This window comes from Pezoporus occidentalis, unplaced genomic scaffold (assembly GCF_034315485.1).
Source record: "Pezoporus occidentalis ecotype Australia unplaced genomic scaffold, CSIRO_AGI_Poc_V1 ctg6, whole genome shotgun sequence".
Taxonomy (NCBI): domain Eukaryota; kingdom Metazoa; phylum Chordata; class Aves; order Psittaciformes; family Psittacidae; genus Pezoporus; species Pezoporus occidentalis.
The window spans coordinates 1,842,753-1,860,846 of record NW_026915943.1 but is presented as its reverse complement, the minus strand read 5'-3'; the positions used below and the strand labels follow the sequence as shown (position 1 = coordinate 1,860,846).

The window sequence follows — 18,094 nt, the reverse complement described above, 5'->3', positions numbered from 1 at the left end:
GCTGGTCCCCATCCTAACTCACGTGTCACTCCAAGGGCCATTCCACTCCCGCTCGCCCCACGGGTTGCGCATGCGGATCATGTCCAGCTTCTCTGACTTGAAGAAGGACAGGAGGCCATGGCCCAGGCGCACCTTCCGCACGTCCGTCACCGCGTACGCGTGGCCCTTCACCAGTCCACAGGCCAGGCGGGCCTCCATGTCTGCTGCTGAGGTGGCCTGGGCAGGGAGATACAGACACTGTACCAGGGGGATGTGAATGCATGGGGCTTGGAGCAAGCTGCTCTAGTGGAAGGTGTCCCTGCCCATGGCAGGGGTTGGAACTGGATGAGCTTTAAGGCCCTTTCCAACCCAAACCAGTCTGGGATTCTATAATTTCAGGTGCTAAATCCTTCCTGGTTTCCATCTGCTGCATGAGGCCTCTGAGCTCTCGTAGCGTTAACCAATAGATTTCATTCTAGTGGTTATAATGGGAGGTTTGGCACCCAGTGTTTGTGGAGATGGCTACAGGCAGACACCAAAACACCTTCCTCTGGGAGCAAATCCCCTCCTAACATCTGAAGAGTGATGGAATGAATCTAGGTTCTTCAACACATGAATAAGGGTGGGCATCCAGGCTTGACTCCTTTTGCCATCCATAAGAAGTAGGGACCCTTGGCCATAATTTATCTGACCTAATTCAGAAGTCTCCCACAGTATAAGACCACTCAAATCCCATGAGACCCTGACAATACAAGTAACATTGCTTACTTTGATGGAGCAGCTGATGAGGCCTCCCCGGTTGTGCACCTTCAACACGCGCTCAAAGAGGAGGTTTCGCTTGGCTTCATCAGCAATGTAGTCCCCTTCGGTCAGGTCAATAGGTTCAGACACCCCACCAGTGAAGTCCACCAGGGCATCAGCTGTGTTGCCTCCATCCAGGGCCTCGTAACAGCCTGACAACCTGAAACAGAGTGACAGGGATGGCATGACAACACTGCATTGACATTTGAAGGGGTTTGGGACAGTTCCTGGGGCAGGCTGGAGAAGAGAGATCTGTAATAAAACTTCCAGTGGGTGAAGATAGTAAAGTAGGGTAAAAACGTAAGACCCATGCTGCATGCAGCACTCTTGCTGTCATGGGACGAATAGGAACTTGAAATCTCTAGGATAGGTATTACTTAGACCAATGTGGAATTGGAAGATCTTTTGCTACAAAAAAGGCTTTTTCCTCACAATCTTTGTCTGTTTGAGATATGTCCTACTTCCCTTCAGGAAACCTGTTGTTTCCATTGGTGCAAACCAACTGGTGAACGAACAGAGATGAAAACCAGGGCACCCAGGTCCCAGTTTGTCCTGCAGCCACCCAGATACCTACTTGGCATAAGCTTTCTCCACCAAGGCACACCAGAACTCGTTCTTGGAGTTGGAGTGGCAGTAGATGAGCTGGTTGTGGAGTGTGGGCAGGCGGTCATCGATCACCACATCCAGCCACTGACCGAAACGCCAGAACTGGAAGTGGAAGATCCCCACATAGTTCTCGGGTTTCTCAGCATTCCATTCCTGCTCCTTCCAGTCTGGGATGACCTGCAAGAGAGGAGGCACGTGCACCTTGGTGGACTTGACTCTCATTCTGGAACTAACACAGGCAATATAGAATCATAGAATAGTTTGGGTTGGAAAGGACCTTAAGATCATCAAGTTGCAAGCCCCTGCCATGGACAGGGACACGTCACACTAGACCATGTCACCCAAGGCTCTGTCCAACCTGGCCTTGAACACTGCCAGGGACGGAGCATTCACAGCTTCCTTAGGCAACCCATTCCAGTGCCTCAGCACCCTCACAGGGAAGAACTTCCTCCTTATATCCAATCTAAACTTCCCCTGTTTCAGTTTGACCCCATCACCCCTTGCCCTATCACTGCAGTCCCTGATGAAGGGTCCCTCCCCAGCATCCTTGTAGGCCCCAATATCAAAGAGAAGGAAAAGTATGAGTTGGATGGACTTGCTTACATCTTACTGGGGACAGGTTTTGGACCTGGTTCCTCCAATGCAGGCTAGATTAACGTGTACTGGAATAGCTTAGACTTCATCTCACTTTGGAAGATGGGGGTAAAGATCCTTGCTCCTCTTTCTTACAACTCTACCCTGGACATCTGCTGCCATCTACAGCTGCAGACAGGCTATTGGAGCAGAGGGTCCTTGGTCTGACCAGGGATGGTTATTTTGATGACCACATTTTTGTTAACTGTATTGTCAGTAGGGTACCATTAAGTGAAGGCACCTTCTTTGATGCTGTCACTTGATTCTGGTGTGACTTGCAGGGCCCAAGAGTAAGTGTTGTGTGCATCTACCTGTTGGCAATGAACAGAGACCAGACACACTGTGTACATATACCCTGCTAAAGTGGGAAAAGCAACATTCTCATCCCCACAACGTCTCCATTCTTCCCTATCAAGAGCTACCATATTCATCCAAGGATGGGGAAAAGAGAGCCTGGATGGAAGGAAACCCTAGAGCAGCTGAGGGGCTGAAGGAGTGGGGGTTTGGTGTCACTGCCATCTGCACTGCCAGTGGGACAGGCACGAGCAAGGGGTAACAAAGTCCACAGTCCTTCCTGGCTTCAGGCACCACCAGCTTTGCTTTGGATGGAAAATCCACCCAAAAGATGGGACAGAAATGGGCACAGCCGTGCGCAGATGCTCCATATAGAAGGATCAGTATTTTATCTAGAGTCAGGACATAGAAGCACACAGTCAGGAACTGCCCCACCACAGTTTAGCTCTTGTTGAGGGTGAAGGCAACGTGGCTTCACTTCATGGCCAGGGTGGGCTGTGAGGCCGTGTGTTGATAAAGCAGTCGATAGTTGACAAGTCCTGACCCACTCAGCTGCATTAACGTGACCAACTGTCCACACCTTTGCTTTTTACCTGCTCCCAAAGCATCACGACCTGAGCAAGGAACAATCCCAACGTTCCTAAAGGGAAAATTATGTTCCAATACACCAAATAACCACTGTCCTGTGGAGACAGCTGTGGGTATTAGAGTGAGATAGGTCAGGACACAGCTATACTGCATGGTAAAAGGCTCTTCAGAAAGCCCTGTGCCACGGTGAGACCCCATTCATTGTGCCTTGGTCCTGGTCTAGCTGCCAGAGCCTTTGGCTTTTATCTTCTGGCTGCTGTCACAAAGCCATGACCCTGCAGATATGTTTCTCTCTGGAGAGCTCACTGACTCCTTAACTACCAGCAACAATCCAGCCCAAAGCTTTTAAGGCTCCTATGCTGCAATATTAATGATGCCCTCACTCACTGGCACTCCTGAGCTGCCTGGATCAATGGAAGAAGAGCAGACAGAGCCATGGAAAAGAGCTGCTTTTGGAGGGTTTGGTGTTTTCCAGGAGTGTTAACAACCATGTCCCAGACTCCCGATGGGAGAGTGCCAGGCATGGTCAGACAAGCTTCCGTCAGTCCCCATCGATTCCCTCCTGACTGGAGCTCATCCTAATGAATTGTCCTAGAGGACCATCGTGCTAATCAATTTGCTATTAATGTGGGCTTAGAAATGATGATGGCATTGATTAGAGGCAGCAGGGCCAGCTTCCAGCTGGCTGGGTCTGAGGCTTGCCACTACTGTCAGTGGTGGCAGGAGACAGCGGTCCCCATCATCATCCTCTTGAAGGCAGCAGAAGTGGTTGGACCACTAGACCAGGATCCAAGACTGGATGTACTTCCACACCAACCCAAGGAGAATGAGAGGAGCTTGATCTCTAGAGTCCAACCTGTCCTCAGCATCCCAAAGGGCAACGTGTGAGCTCATACACCAGGTTTCTCCCCCAGAGCACAGCATCCCACCCAGGCCAAGGATCCCTCCTGTTGCTTACCCTCTGGCCGAGGCGTCTGTGACTCCCTTGGCTGTATGGGAGAGGTGGCAGTGCTGGATGTGGTGCCTATTGGGACCCCACACTTCAAGGCATAGAGCACAACCCCTGCCTGTGACCTGACACTGCATGTTACCTGGAGGATTAACATGGGGCACATCCACAAACCCCAGCAGTAGCTGGACCCCTCATGGAGATCATCATGCAACTGAGGTCCACAGCTCCCATCCACCCCCAGGAAACCTCCTCAGGCATCTCCATCCCTCCCCAGTGGATGCTGGAGAACATGCCATGGACCACCCATCCCAGGATCCCACTGAGTCCCAGACTCGACTCGGTTGGGTGACACTGAGGCAGTGGATATATTGGTCCCCATCATTCTCATTCACCCAACTGTGCTTTTTGCTTAGGGGTTCACAAAATCTAGAGCTGTGACACCCTTCAATGGGACAAATTTACAGTGAAAGGGGTCAGAAATAGGTAAGTTGGCCGCCCAGAAACAGCTATGATCTTGGGAAAAGGTCCCTGCTTAGAAGGAGGACTTGGTAGATGCTGATTTCTCCAAGCAGGGGCTCTTCTGCTGGGAACTTGCCAGCTCAGGAAGAGGAGGAAAAGACCCTACTGTGCCAATCTGCTGAACCATGGATAAATCCCTTTGGGAGATGGGGCAGTGGTGTATCTGAAAGCCTTTATGGGATGCTGAAACTGTGTAGGGAGAGTTCCAGTGGCTGGTATAAGATCATCTTCCCTGCAGCAGAGGGGTGATCACAGTGCCCCGCTCACCTCCCAGCTCTCATGGAAAGGAAGATCCACCTGAGGACCATTTCCCTTCAAACCCCTCCCAAACCACACAAACCTGTTAAATGCTCCATTAAGCCTCTCGCACCAAGAAAAACAGAAGGTAAATGTTCATTTTACTGTTTACAGGAGATGAAAAGGTGCTCAGAAATACCAACAGTGAGTTTGAAATTGGTGGTTGGTGCTTTATTGTGTGCAGGATTAGGATAAGACATGCACAGCCTCAGTCCTTAAGGGGAACCCTGTTCATTAGGCTTTTATTTACTATGGTACATCAATACCCAAGGAGGTATCTGCAGCAAGAACTCTACCCCAGCAACCAGAAGCATAGCAATGGCATAGCGAGAGACCTGTAATGCAAAAACCCCTTGGGATGTTGGAAGTGGCTCCTGCTATTGGGTCTAATGTGGTTTGTAGTCTGGGATATACAAGCAAGGTCTCCTATGGGAAAGTCTGCCAGGATCCTAGAAGTGGGTTTGGCCCATACTGGGTCCATGCTATGGCCAAGCAGAATCCCAGACTGGTTTGGGTTGGAAGGGACCTTAAAACTCATCCAGCTCCAACCCCTGCCACGGGCAGGGACCCCTTCCACTAGAGCAGCTTGCTCCAAGCCCCTGTGTCCAACCTGGCTTTGAGCACTGCCAGGGATGGGATACATCCAGTTTTATCTCTCCTCACTGAGTCCAGCATTGCTTGGGGTCTAAATGAAGACATCAGTTTCTCCAGCAATGTCCATGGCTGTGTGACTCAGTGGTTGCTGAGCTTTGGTTGTGGGTAAGGCTCAAAGCTCCCACCGTCTCAGCTAGTAACTGATCTTCCTCCTTCCCTTCTCCTTTCTGCCTGGATTAGCTTGTGCTCATCATTTTACACCTTATTGCTGTGTTGAGGAGGGCATGGAGCCTGCATCTCTGGAGGCTTTGAAGAGGTTGGACTCTGTTGGGGACAGTCCACTTAAGTCAGGCCATGGGTACAAAATCCCACCACTGCCCTCTCTCTACACACCTCAGGATAATGTGAGGCCATACCTTGAGGAGCACTCACCCACACTGGAGTGCAATCCTAGCAAAGAACCAATTGTAGGAATACTTGACTCTTTCAAAGGACATTTCTATCTGTGCATCTCAAGAAGCTTCACCAAGCTCAGCAGCTGTAGTGGGTAGGAGACAGCAGCAGCAGGCTCCTGCTCTGTGGTTTGCAATGTGCCCTGCAGCATCCTGGCTCTCTAAATGCTTCAGAATAAACCTATTCATGGGTGCTTTAAGGCCACAGCAATGCACAGATTGCTTTTGCTGCAGGGCAGTCACTGCTGGCTCAGACCTACAGCCTGCTCCGAGCTGCTGCACACACAGGAATGCCTGCTCCAACCCATCTGAGGACCAACAGTGTCCAGGCAGCCCGAGGTGAGCAAGGTGCTGCAGTACATCTCCCCACAGTGACCCCCAGCCAGAAATGGTGGTGGCTGTCAGAGAAAGGGTGCTCCAGCCCCCCTGCACCGGTTTCTCCAGTGGGTTTGGCATCTGCAGAGCACAGCGTGTCCAAATGTACTGCAGCTTCACGGCAAGCTGGTCCTCCACGGGACTGGTCTTCAGAGACACCAAGCAGCCTCAGTCGCAGCATTCAGCATCCTTGCAAGGAGAAGCAGTGCATCTCACACAAGCCTTTCCTTTGTAATAGGTAGGATGGAAACTGGAAGCCAGGGCTCTCTCCAGGCTGTCTCTCCTGTTCCTAGGATGGCAATTCCATGTTTTTCCATCAGGTTTTTGCTGTGCAGTCGCCACAGTTGTAGGGCTTAAAGCAGCCTCGTATTTCCAAGCTAGCAAGACCCTGCACCAGTCAGACCTGAAGAATCCATGCTGAATTTGCACACACTAGGCAAATACAGCAGCAAGCTCATGGCCCCTTCCTCCCCATCATCCAAAGGACAGCACGTAGGGGAATGTTTCACAGGGCTGAGGGGCTCCAGAAGTGCTGTCCTTCGCTTTTTAGTGATGCCATCCCTCATAGAGAACCACATAAAAACTGAACCAGAAACCAAACTAAAAGGAATACAAAGACAAAAGCACAGCTGGAGGAGGAAGGGCAGAGCAGGAGGGGATCAGGCTTTAAAAACAATGGAGCCCTTCAGCTGAGCTGGTTCGAGGCCGTCGGTGAAAGCGAGGAGGAAATACATCACCTTACGGATGCGGGCTAACTCCGCTATCCGCTCCCCAAATTCCTGGGCATCTGCCTCATTGCATTCCACATCCTCAGCCCCTGGCTTCTTCCAGAAGATACCCACCGGCTCCAGCAGCTGCCTGTTCATAAGGTGGGTGAGATCAGGAGTCCAGTGCTGGGAAGTGCCGGTCACCGTGACCTTCCCAGGTCTTTCCAGCCGGATATCCCAGCGGAGGAAGCGCAGGTTGTGCTGCCGGATGAAATCCACTCTGTAGATGTGCTCGTTGGGATGCAGCAGCTTCTCACCATCCTGGGGCCTCCCATTCTTCTGCTGCAGGCTCTGGAATCGCAGCCTCATGCACCGGGTGAGCTGGTCATCACGGATGAAGGGCAGCTCGAGCATCCCTGCCTGCACTGCCATCACCTCGGCTGCTCCGCTGCTATGTTTGGCTCTCCGATAGGACACACAGAGGGAAAAAGCTGCCAAGCCACCTCTTCATGGCCCACTGGTGCTAAGCAACCCGGGCCAGTGACGCAGAACACCCTCCAGGGCTTCCTCTGGGTGTCTCTTTGCAGATGAGGAGCTGATGGTGCTACCGTGCATGATAATCTATAGGGAAGGGATGTCTGATGTCAGCCTCCCTGGCAACCTGCCTGACAACCACAGCTTGTTATCCCAAAATGAAGGCATGCAGCCAGGGATGATGATCTTCAAGGTCTTTTCCAACCTGGTTGATTCGGTGTGACCCAACAGGTCTGGGCAGCAGGGTTTTCTCTGTAAGAAGGATAATTCAGGTTGGAAGGAGACTCTGGAAGGGTCTGGCCCAACCTGCAGCTCAAAGCAGGACTTACTTCAAGGTTAAGTCAGGTTGCTTAGGGCTTTGTGCACTCTCTTTGAGTAGCTCCATGGATGGAGATCCTACAGACTCTCTGGGCCCTTGTTTCACTGTCTGACCATGCCCAGTGCTGAAGATAAGATACAGCTTGTGGTATTATCTTCTGTCAGGTGAATGTGCATCCCCAGCAAGAGTCTGGCTCCATCTTATCCCATACCCTTCCATTAGGTATTTGCAGACTGGTTGGATGGGGCACTGAGCAAGCTGCTCTAGTGGAAGGTGTCCCTGCCTGTGGCACGGGGTTGGAACTGGATGAGCTTTAAGGTCCCTTCAACCCAAACCATTCTATGATCATTTCTGGTCCCTCAGACATTCAGCAAGGACCAGGCTCTAATCCCAGCAGATGTGGTGTCTCCCTGGACCAAAGGGTTAATCTGCGCACTTGGCATCTTCCATTTCGCTTTAAAAGTTGCTGCTGCAGTTCACAGCCACGTTTTCTCCTTCCAATTCATCCTAAGCCCTCGAAACACCACGCAAAGTGTTAGCAAAGGGCCTGTCTAATGCACAGGTCTCCAACACCACAGCAAACTGAACATCCCTGGGAGGGAAGGCCTGGGGAGAACTGCAGCTTTGGCCAGGAAACAAGGCTTTCAGTAAGAAAGAGGAGGCAGGCAAAGAAGAGCCTCTGAGGGTTAAAGGATGGAAACTGAGAAGGCACAAACACCCACAGCCAAAGTGCCAAGGGAGGAAAAGCAATGCTGGGGGCAAACTGAAATAACGAGGTGTCCCAAGGGACCCGGCTTCTGTTTGCTTGGCGTTTCCCAAGGCAGGGCTGGAAGTGAATGGTGAGGAGGGAAGAAAATGTGCCTGCTCCCTCTTGGGAGATGTCAATGCAGAGGAAGCAGCTAAACAACCCCTGGTGCCACTACACTCACCATTTCCATGATGGGAGGACACATTATTGCTTATCCAGAGACCAACAACAGCTATCATGTTCCCATATGAAGAAAAACCTTGAGTTAAACAGACAATGGGGATGCTGCAACAAACACAAACTCATGAACTTAACGTTCATCATCCCCAAACCACACACAACAGAGACTGCAGGTACCGCAGCACGCAGAGCAGATGCGAAGGTGTAGGGTGGAGAGGCCCCTTTTAGGTCCATTGCCATCACACCAGGAGGCTGTGTGTGAAGCAGTGATGCTGTCTGCACACACTGATGGGCTTTGGGGGCTTTTTGGACTAAAATCTATGTAAAGGTGATTGCAACTTGCTGGGCTCTTGTCCTACAAGCAGGCATGCCCACACCACAGTCTGAGGCCCTCCTGCTTTTGCTTTCATAGGACTGACTTCTATAGCAGTGGACACAGTGTATTCAGGCACAGACAGTCCAAGGACATGGCACTGAGCACCTTCTTCCCTGTACCTCTGTGGTTGCTCCCTGGATCTGCAGCCCCTTGCTCTAGTGCAGCTCTTTGGTGGCTTTCTGGCCCCTAACCCAATCCCTTTGGGCACCACACTGAAGGATCCCTGCTACGAGGTGCAATCCAACCATGGGGTATGCCAGGGATGGATGCTTTAGGGAAGCAGTGCCTTGGAAAAGATGCTAATGTCCTCAAATCACTCTACTTGCTTCAGTGCAAGGTATCTCATTGCCAAGGTGGGCACACACTGAGCAGCCAAAGAGAGGTAACACCATGGGAATTAAGGAAACAGGGCCAAATGCTGCAGCGGAGCATCCCGAGTTCTGCTCTTCTTGTCTTTCAGGCGATTTTGGAGTGGCGAGGATCAGATTTGGGTTCTGGAGGAGAAGATGGGACTTGATCTACCTGGTTAAAGAGAAACTGCCCAAGGGTTTGTCTTGAGTGTGAGGTGACTGCAGTGATGACGACAAATTGCCCTTGAAGGACAGTCCTTTAAGGGAGGTTTGTGCACATGAACCGTGCTGGGGACTTGAGGCATCCCTGAGGCCAAACACATTGCAAAGCCAAGGTGTTAAAGACAGGCATTCCCCTGCCATGGGGAATCACTTACCTTCTGCCACAGCGACTCCCGGGATGCCAGGGAGGAGCAGGCAGCCACGAACCAGCAGTTCCCAACCTGCCCTTGGTGTAAGTCATGGGAGCTGATCCCGTCCACAAAGAGGTGTGGATCATTGCAGATTTCCTGCGGGGCAGAACAGAAACAGACACACTGAGTAAAGGAGGAGACAGGGAAACCAGGATCCAGGCTTCTTGGCAAAGGAAAATCTATCCCTCTCTTCCTCAGGCTCCATTTAAACCTGCAGCTTTCTGCTGGCCTCTCTCATCATGCTCGGTGGCAGGAGGACCTTGTCCTGCCTTCTGCTCTCACCAGGACATGGGCAGCATCATTGCTGGAGCGACACCAGACCTATTCCCTGTTCCATTCCAGCATCAGCACAGCTTTGCTATAACTATCCCTGGTGTAATGGTGCATTTTCAAACCATTCCAGCCCTTCTTCTAAATCCACTCTGTTATTCCCTATAAGCCCCTCAGCTCTCTCTTTCCAGTGAGTGCTTTACAAGCTTCTCCCTCTCCTATTTTACTCTGGAGAGCATCACTCAAACCCACCATCTCCCATATTGGAACTTGTGGATCCATCCGAAACTAAAACCACGCAGAAGGGCAGAGCCAGGCATTCAGATGAGGAATCACAGTGCCTAAATCAGACCACGCACCCAGGAAAGCTCAACACACATTGAGGGCTCAGCCTTGGTTGCAAGAAGACAAGTATCCTCACCCCGGACCTTCCAGGTCTTAGCACAGCAGATGGGGAGAATTTGGTGAGCTAAAAGCTTTGTAGCTGGGCCAGGATGGTTAAATGCTCACTGTGACCCCCAAAGCAGGATGGTGGATAGCGCATGGGCACCACGAATGGAGAAGTTTGGGGAGGAGGTAGCTAAGAGCTGGGTTCATCCCTCCAACCATTAAGGCACCAACCACATCCCTGTTACTCCACTCAGCTCCTGCCAGGCTGCCCTCCCTTCCCACTCCCACTTAGAGCCTGGCCAAGAAAGCACTAAGATAACAGAGGGTATTGAGCAAGCTTCAGGTGAAACACTGCTTCTTTTAAGCTTTTCTTCTTATCAGCCCATGTTGGAAGGTCCTGTATGGCTGGAGGCTGGGAGCAGATGGGTTCCCCTTTGTTATTACACTTCATTGGATGGGGGGGGGGGGGGGAAAGAAAAGCAGATTTCCCTTCTGCTCCCAGGTTTTCAGGCTGATTGCACCCAGAATAACATGTTCCCCCCAAACTGTGCACATGGGGATTTGTATTGCCACTGCCCATCACGGGGGGGGGGATCAGGAACTGCTGCCTCATAAGCACCTCCTGCTATTCCCACCTAATCCAGCCAGCACCATACACCTGAAAAAGAACCAGAGCTCCATCCGGATGCAGACAGAACAGGGATGAAACCCAAGGGAGAGGAGTAATCCCCTCCCAGCTGCAGGAGGTCGGGATAAGCACTAGAGGGAGGTAAACTGTCAGCCAGCAAAGGCGAAAGCTGCCTGCGCTTCCCAGCGCTTCCCAGCATCCGAGTGCTGACAGGGATGGGAGAGCAGTAGTGGGGTTTAGCTCCTGCTTCACACCACCGAGGAAGCTCCCAGCAGCAGGGGATGCATCCCTCCTGTGTGTTGGGGATGGGGATGTCCGCAAGATCAGTGCTCAGTGATCCTGTTCTGGGTGGCAGAGGCACTGGGTTTGCCCCATCTGAGGACCACGGCTGCCCTTTCTACCTTTAGGTGAATCTGCAGTGTAGAAAAAGGATGTTGCTTGGTATTAGATCAACAAGGGAGAACATGAAAGCATGAAGAACACATCCTGCTTGGCAGAAAGCATAGGGTAAAGCATGTCGGATGTTCAGGGCCCTTCTCCCAGAGCAGAGCTGCAGTTAGCTGTGATTTCCCCATCACCAGGAAAGACTTTGCAAACTAAAACCCTCTGATTGCTCATTTACTAGAGGGAAGCCCTTTGTAATCATCAAAAGAGCAGCCTGCATTGACAGACAAGGGGTAGAACCATTAGAACCTACTCTTCCACCCATGGCAGCAATGAAGGTGCTATGGCTGGAAACACTCATCAGGGGCAGGCTCCCTCTGCCAATCACAGCCCTCATTTCCCTCAGCTCCTCTTCTCACTACCCCAGATGGGACCCTAAGGGCATATTGCTCTTGAAGGATTCACTCAGGCAGCTCTTCAGATGCTGCAGTAGGTGCTTCCCATTCAGGTACACACTTGGATGTGGCATTTTAAAGTGCTTTTGGTCCAGTACAGCCCTTACAGAGCAAGGGACCTTCAGTAAGGCTGCAGTGCCCACAGGGCTGCATGCACTACATTGGGCCTTGATTCAGCACCTTCAGGGTGCGAAGCACACTCAAAAGCCATGGAGCACCATGTCTACCCCGTACAGGGGTGGGTGATGAACTAGGGACCAGTGGGAAGTAGGTAAAGAAGAGCCAAGAAAAGCTGGAGAGGGGCTTGGGACAAGTGCCTGTAGGGACAGGCCAAGGGGAATGGCTTTAACCTGCCCGAGGGGAGACTGAGATGAGCTCTTAGGCAGAAGCTCTTCCCTGTGAGGGTGCTGAGGCGCTGGCACAGGGTGCCCAGAGAAGCTGTGGCTGCCCCATCCCTGGCAGTGTTCAAGGCCAGGTTGGACACAGGGGCTTGGAGCAAGCTGCTCTAGTGGAAGGGGTCCCTGCCCGTGGCAGGGGTTGGGGCTGGAGGAGCTTTAAGGTTCCTTCCAACCCAAACCAGTCTGGGATTCTAATAAAAGCACTGAACTAAGTTTTCCTTTTCCTATGGACAGAGATGTCTCATAAAGATAAAGAGCTTGTTCTGCAGCCAGACTGAATTACAATGGCTGGGGTTTGTATGTGCAAGGGAGGGGTGAAGCAGAGATGCTCTGATCACAGAAGGTCACCACCTTGGCTCCCTCCCCTCCCTCCTGTGCAGCAGACAGAAACCAGGTGAGCAATGAAGTTCACCCATGCAGGTGCTTCTCCAGCAAGCAAACACCACGTCACCCTCCCAGCACCAGGACCCCGAGAGGAAAGGGCAGCATGAACACAAACACACACCCCAAAAGGGGGCCTTTTGGGTTCAGGTATCAGCCACCACAGAACCAGCTCAAACTGCCCCTGGCACCCGAGGCTTCAGCAGGCAGTGAGTCCGTAGAATCCCAGAGTGGTTTGGGTTGAAGGGACCTTAAAGCTCATCCAGTTCCAATCCTCTGAACAGCAAAGAACAGCAGGGTAAAGCCAAAAGCCATTGCACCACCTTGGCCATGGGAGCCATCCATGCCTCTTTACCCTCAAGCAGAACCTGTCTTGGAGGACCCTAAGCACCATCAGAGATGATTTTCCCTCCCTGAAAATCGCTGCTGAAATGGCTGCTGAGCTCCAGGCAGCAAAATACAGCTTAGAGGAAGCCTGTGTGGATGGCCCTATCAAAAGATACAGCCTGATAACACAGGGAGGGCCAACCTAGTGATTCCAAGCCCTGGTGATTCATATATTCCTTCCCACATCCTTCCTCCTGCAGGGGATGTGGGACAGAGGTGGAAATCAGAGTCAGGGCTGGGAGAGGACTGTGAGGTCCCTGTGGATGAGAGGCTGATGCAGAGCTACCAGGTCTGGCTCATGGGAGCCCAGAACAGGCCAGTTTGGCTTTGGGTTATTGAAGTCCATTAAAGGGAAGAAAAAGACTCAATCAGTGCAATTATCTTGCACTTGGTGTGCTTTTGCTTCCCACCAAATAGCCTGTGGGTTTCTCCCCTTTGCTACTCTCTCCCCCCAGCACATACAAGTGCATTTAAACCTGAAAACATCACCCTCATCTTCTCCTGATAGTCCAAGTCCACCTGGGGTAGTAATGAGCAAATCACCCTTTAATTGCCTTTATAAGCGGTGACTTGCTTATCATAAACGCTTCTCAGTGCAGAACTGCGCTTCAGAGTCACTGGGGATCTGGATCGTGTCAAGCCAGCGGCAGGGAGGGAAAGAGCTAAGAGGGGAAAATAACCATGTGAGAGACAACATCTGCTGCATGCCAGGACCGTTTTCTGCTAACAAGACTTTGCAAGGAGCAGACGAGTGTAATTGCACCGCAGAGCCCAGCTGATTCAGGAGCAGTGATTTCACTCAGCCTTGCAGCATCGGCAATACAATCTATTGGTGTGGCTGTGCTTTCCCCCAGCCTGGGCAACGGGCAACTGGAAGGATGCTGGGTTTTAGATGTCATTCACACAACCCAGAGAGCAGGCGGTATCCAAACACGGTGAGCAACGGTGACGGTGCTGACACAAAGGTCTTCTTTGGCTGCTGGGAAGTGATTTTGCACCAGGGTGATAGGGAAGAGAAATAGGGTGAGGTTAGAAAAGCAGGGGTCTGTGTTTAAAGGGGGGTTATTATAGAACCATAGAATCATGGAATGGTTGGAAGGGATCTTAAAGCTCCTCCAGCTCCAACCCCTGCCACGGGCAGGGACACCTTCCACTAGAGCAGCTTGCTCCAAGCCCCTGTGTCCAACCTGGCCTTGAACACTGCCAGGGATGGGGCAGCCACAGCTTCTCTGGGCACCCTGTGCCAGCGCCTCAGCACCCTCACAGGGAAGAGCTTCTGCCTAAGAGCTCAGCTCAGTCTCCCCTCTTTCAGTTTAAAACCATTCCCCTTTGTCCTATTGCGACAGCCCCTACTAAAAATTACACACATGGAAGGGTAGGTTTGGTTGGTAACACTTGCACCCTGGACAACTGAGATGGTTTCTATTGCCTCAGCCAGACATCCTTCCTGCTAGTGCACCCATTATATCTCAATGTACACACATTCGTATCTGTTATCAGCTCCCACACCATGCACAGGGCGTTGGGCACTCCACCCACAGCAAACAGGAGTCGCTTGTAAAAGAAGGCATCACACAAATACCCTCCCCACCAACGCCATGACTCTGCTTGTGTAGCTCAGCACCACGCCGTGCCGTTTGTTTTGGCACCAGGAAGAGCGGGGGACGGTGGCAAACAAGATCTAAAGGTCAATTTGCAGGCTTAGCAGCCTTGACAAGTCCCTCTGCGGTTTTACCTTCTGCATCGCCGAGGTACAGAGGCAGCAAAGAGGTCTCTGTTAAAGCAATGAGATGGGAACAGACACAACTTGCTGTGAGCACTGCGCCTCGCCAGGAGCAGATGGAGAGGGAGGATGGGGAGGAGGAACAAGTGCAGAGACCTTGGACCCGTTGTTCCCGTTCCTCCCGCCCGCATTCTCCAGGGATGCACTCTTGGAAAGCCTCATCATTACTCAGCCCAGGACTTCTTCGGTCTCTACCCAGCCAAGACTGATGCAGAGGCCACCAGGGCATCTCCACGCATTCAGACACAGCCCTCCCCACTCTGCCTCTCCCACTGAGTTGTTTTGATGTGTCTGGTTGCAGAGCTGCTAAGGAAAAACATCTCCTGGATCCTGACAGACCTGCAGATCTCCGTGCCCAAGCAGGGAAGTCTTCACATGCCTCACTGACAAACTGGGGGTGGGATGCTCAGAGCAGTGTGATGATGTGCACCAGGTTACCCCATCCATAGGCACAAGTGGTCCCTCTCGGTTTCAAGTCCCAGCACGGTTCGATCACCACCCAAACCATCATCATTCCTTTAGGGAAACAATGCCACCTGGCTCCTTTTCATGCTGCATCATCTGAATGAGCCTGACCCTTTGAGTGCACACAACTAGAGCCTTGAGACGGGAAGGAGAGCAAACCCATCAGCTCTCAGAGAGAGCACCACCTGGATCTCCTTCCCTTAAATCATATCCATGGAGGCATGGACTCGAGGGAGCCACACTAAAACCAAGCTCCCATGGCTGTTTAACATCCTATGACAGATACACCCCTCTGACTCACTGCAGTGCTGCTGGCCACCTTCTCCCAAGTCCTCTATCTTCCATCCTGTCCCAGTCTTGAACTCTCCTAGGCATTTCCTTTGACCAAGCTCCCTTGGGACAGTGCTAAGGACTTGCAGGGTGAGGAACAACCCTGGTTTAGAAGCATCATGGGTTCAAAATACACCCACCCTCCAAAGCCCATCCTCTTACCATGGCACGCTGCACCCTCAGTTGCACCAGCACTTGTAGCTGTTGGGTCTAACCTCAACCAGAGGAACTGCTTTGGCCTGAAACTATCTACATCAGCCCCCAGACTTGTTCTTGGGGTTCTCATTGGTACAAGTGAGGGACTATGAACCACAGGCATGAGCCATGAGGCTGTTCCACAGCTTGTACCGCTTTGGAGCCATCAGTCCCCATCCTGGAGGACATGGTGGTGGAGATGCATTGGTGGAAAGGAGGAACCTATTCAAGTAAGCCCTGCTGTGAGAAACCACTGTATTTGGGAAGGAATAGTCCCACCTCCCCCTCTCATCACAGAGCTATTGTTACATCCCAGAGCAAAATGATGTGGCCACAATCTCAGCTGCATCATTTCTGCCTCCAGGCAACATAATACAGGTTTGGCACTTGTGCCAGCTGAACGCTGCCCTGCCTGCATCCCAATTCCTGTGTCTCCCTGAAAGCCAAGCTTCTAAAACAGGATTTAGGAATCCACATCATGTGGGGTTTTGGTTTGGTTTTTAATTATCCTAAAAGCCAAGTTACTGATGGGAAAACAAAGAACCTGAAGCTGCAAAGGAAAATTACCTACCCTTTCCACGTGCATATCGCAGATGAGAACCTCCTAACTACTTTTCCATGGGGATACCTCCCATACCCCCTAAAGCAATGAGGAATTGCCCTTCGGTTTGCCATTGTGTCACATTTATAGCACAACATCACCTCAATCCAAGACCAGGACTTGCCCCCATCACAGTCTGAGTTAATCTCTTGACTGTGCAATGACAATGAAGAGGTTATTATGAGTTCAAGCCATTGAAAGAAATGACTCCCAGCCCACACTTATTCTGGTTATCCAAACCCTGGGAAACCACCCTCTAGAAATACGGGCTCAGCAGCTCCCGTTAGCTGGGAGAAGGAGCAAAAAGGAGCCTTATATAAAGTGATCCAACAGGCGGCCAGCAGGAAAAGGCTGAGCTCTGCTGCTGTTAAGAGAAGGAAGTGGAGAGGAACTTGGCAGCAGGGTTGGCCATAAGCATCCAGCCACCTCCAATGGGGTGATCACCGAAAAGGATGAAGCCTGCATTTAACAACAAACAGGGATCTCCCAAGGAAGCCATGGGCTCCAGACATGGAACTGCAGCAAGGAAAGGACAAGCTCTTCCCCTGAGGTGTTTATAAAGACAGACATGACCATCCCTGGTCAAGCCATTGATGGTCCTGGAGAGGAGTTCAGGCTCTGCTAAGTGAGGCAAGAAGGAAAGGTGATGGAGAGAGGGTTTGTCCTTGTTTCTTTGAGGGTGTTGGTATCCCAGAGCCATCAGATCCAAGAAAGCTTCATCTCTCCTTGAGAACATCACTTTCCCTTACAGTGATTTCCTCCTGACCTGCTCGACATTCCCAACAACAGGCAATGCACAGCATTTCCAGATGAGACTCCGAAGCCTTCAACTCATGCTCAGTTTGCTGCCAGTTGACTGAGAGACACAACAATGCAGACACAGCAGCTCCAAGACAGGAACGTGCACCAGCATTCCCAGCAGCAGGTAGCACCAGGTCTCCACACAAACTCACTACATGGGCTGTATACAACCTAAACATCTATGGTTAGACTTTTAGCCAGTTTCTCCAGTTATTAAGCACTCTGTTTAAGCTTTCCATCATTAATTCCTCCATAACTCTATTAGTGGTATTTGTCTCAGACCACAGTCAAGCTTTAACCATCCATCACCACTCTCCATTAAGGTGGTTTGTCCACCCTTTTCCTTCTTGGAGGGGAAGTGGGAGGAATGCATCACTGAGCGGTGGCTTCTTCCCAAAGATCCAGGAACACCAGAGATATGGGATGCTTTGTTTCAGCTCTACGTGAGCCACACAGGTCACCCCTCCCATGCTGCAGTCTCTTGCCTTGTTGGTCAGTGCAGCTCCTCCTGGCCTCAGCTATTACCCAAAGGGTGACTGCTTCAGCTCATCCCTGCTGACCTGATTTCTTCTTGTGGGATCTAAGCAAGACACTACAAGCCCCAGGGGCTGGAGAAGTGGTGTCAGCTTGTCTCTGCCCCACAGGGACCAGGAACAGTGGCTGAAGCACTGATCTTTAGGGCACTTGGGAAGCCAGAGCATTTATTAAACTCCCATAGGACCATCACCCTGGGGTGCTGGTTTTGGCTGCAATTTCTATGCTCAAGGATAGTCTAAAAGTGACCTGTTGGTGGGCTCATAGAAATGAGCATCCAGATGCTCATGTGAGGGGTCAACAGATCACACAAGTTAGCACCCCACTATGAAGGCTTGGTCCTGTTGAGCTCAATTACCAAGGACCAAGCGCTGC

General features: G+C 51.5%; 2 protein-coding genes across 3 annotated transcripts in view; both read right to left on the bottom strand.

The window, feature by feature from the left end:
- CAPN5 (calpain 5) overlaps positions 1–18,094 on the bottom strand; it is a 55,023-nt gene that overhangs the window by 11,253 nt on the left and 25,676 nt on the right. For both annotated transcript variants that reach the window (XM_062639157.1, XM_062639156.1), the window contains exons 3-6: positions 9,682–9,813; positions 1,355–1,563; positions 748–940; positions 23–216 (exon numbers count right to left, since the gene is read on the bottom strand). In XM_062639157.1, coding sequence (XP_062495141.1) covers positions 23–216; positions 748–940; positions 1,355–1,563; positions 9,682–9,813 — 728 coding nt within the window. The remainder of the gene's footprint in view (positions 1–22; positions 217–747; positions 941–1,354; positions 1,564–9,681; positions 9,814–18,094) is intronic.
- OMP (olfactory marker protein) lies at positions 5,800–7,934 on the bottom strand. The gene has a single exon (XM_062639226.1). The coding sequence runs from the start codon at positions 7,227–7,229 to the stop codon at positions 6,750–6,752; it is 480 nt and encodes a 159-aa protein (XP_062495210.1). The 5' UTR covers positions 7,230–7,934; the 3' UTR covers positions 5,800–6,749.

Coding starts and splice junctions, on each gene's coding strand:
- OMP (XM_062639226.1), bottom strand. CDS start 7,229: ATGGCAGTGCAGGCAGGGATGCTCGAGCTGCCCTTCATCCGTGATGAC.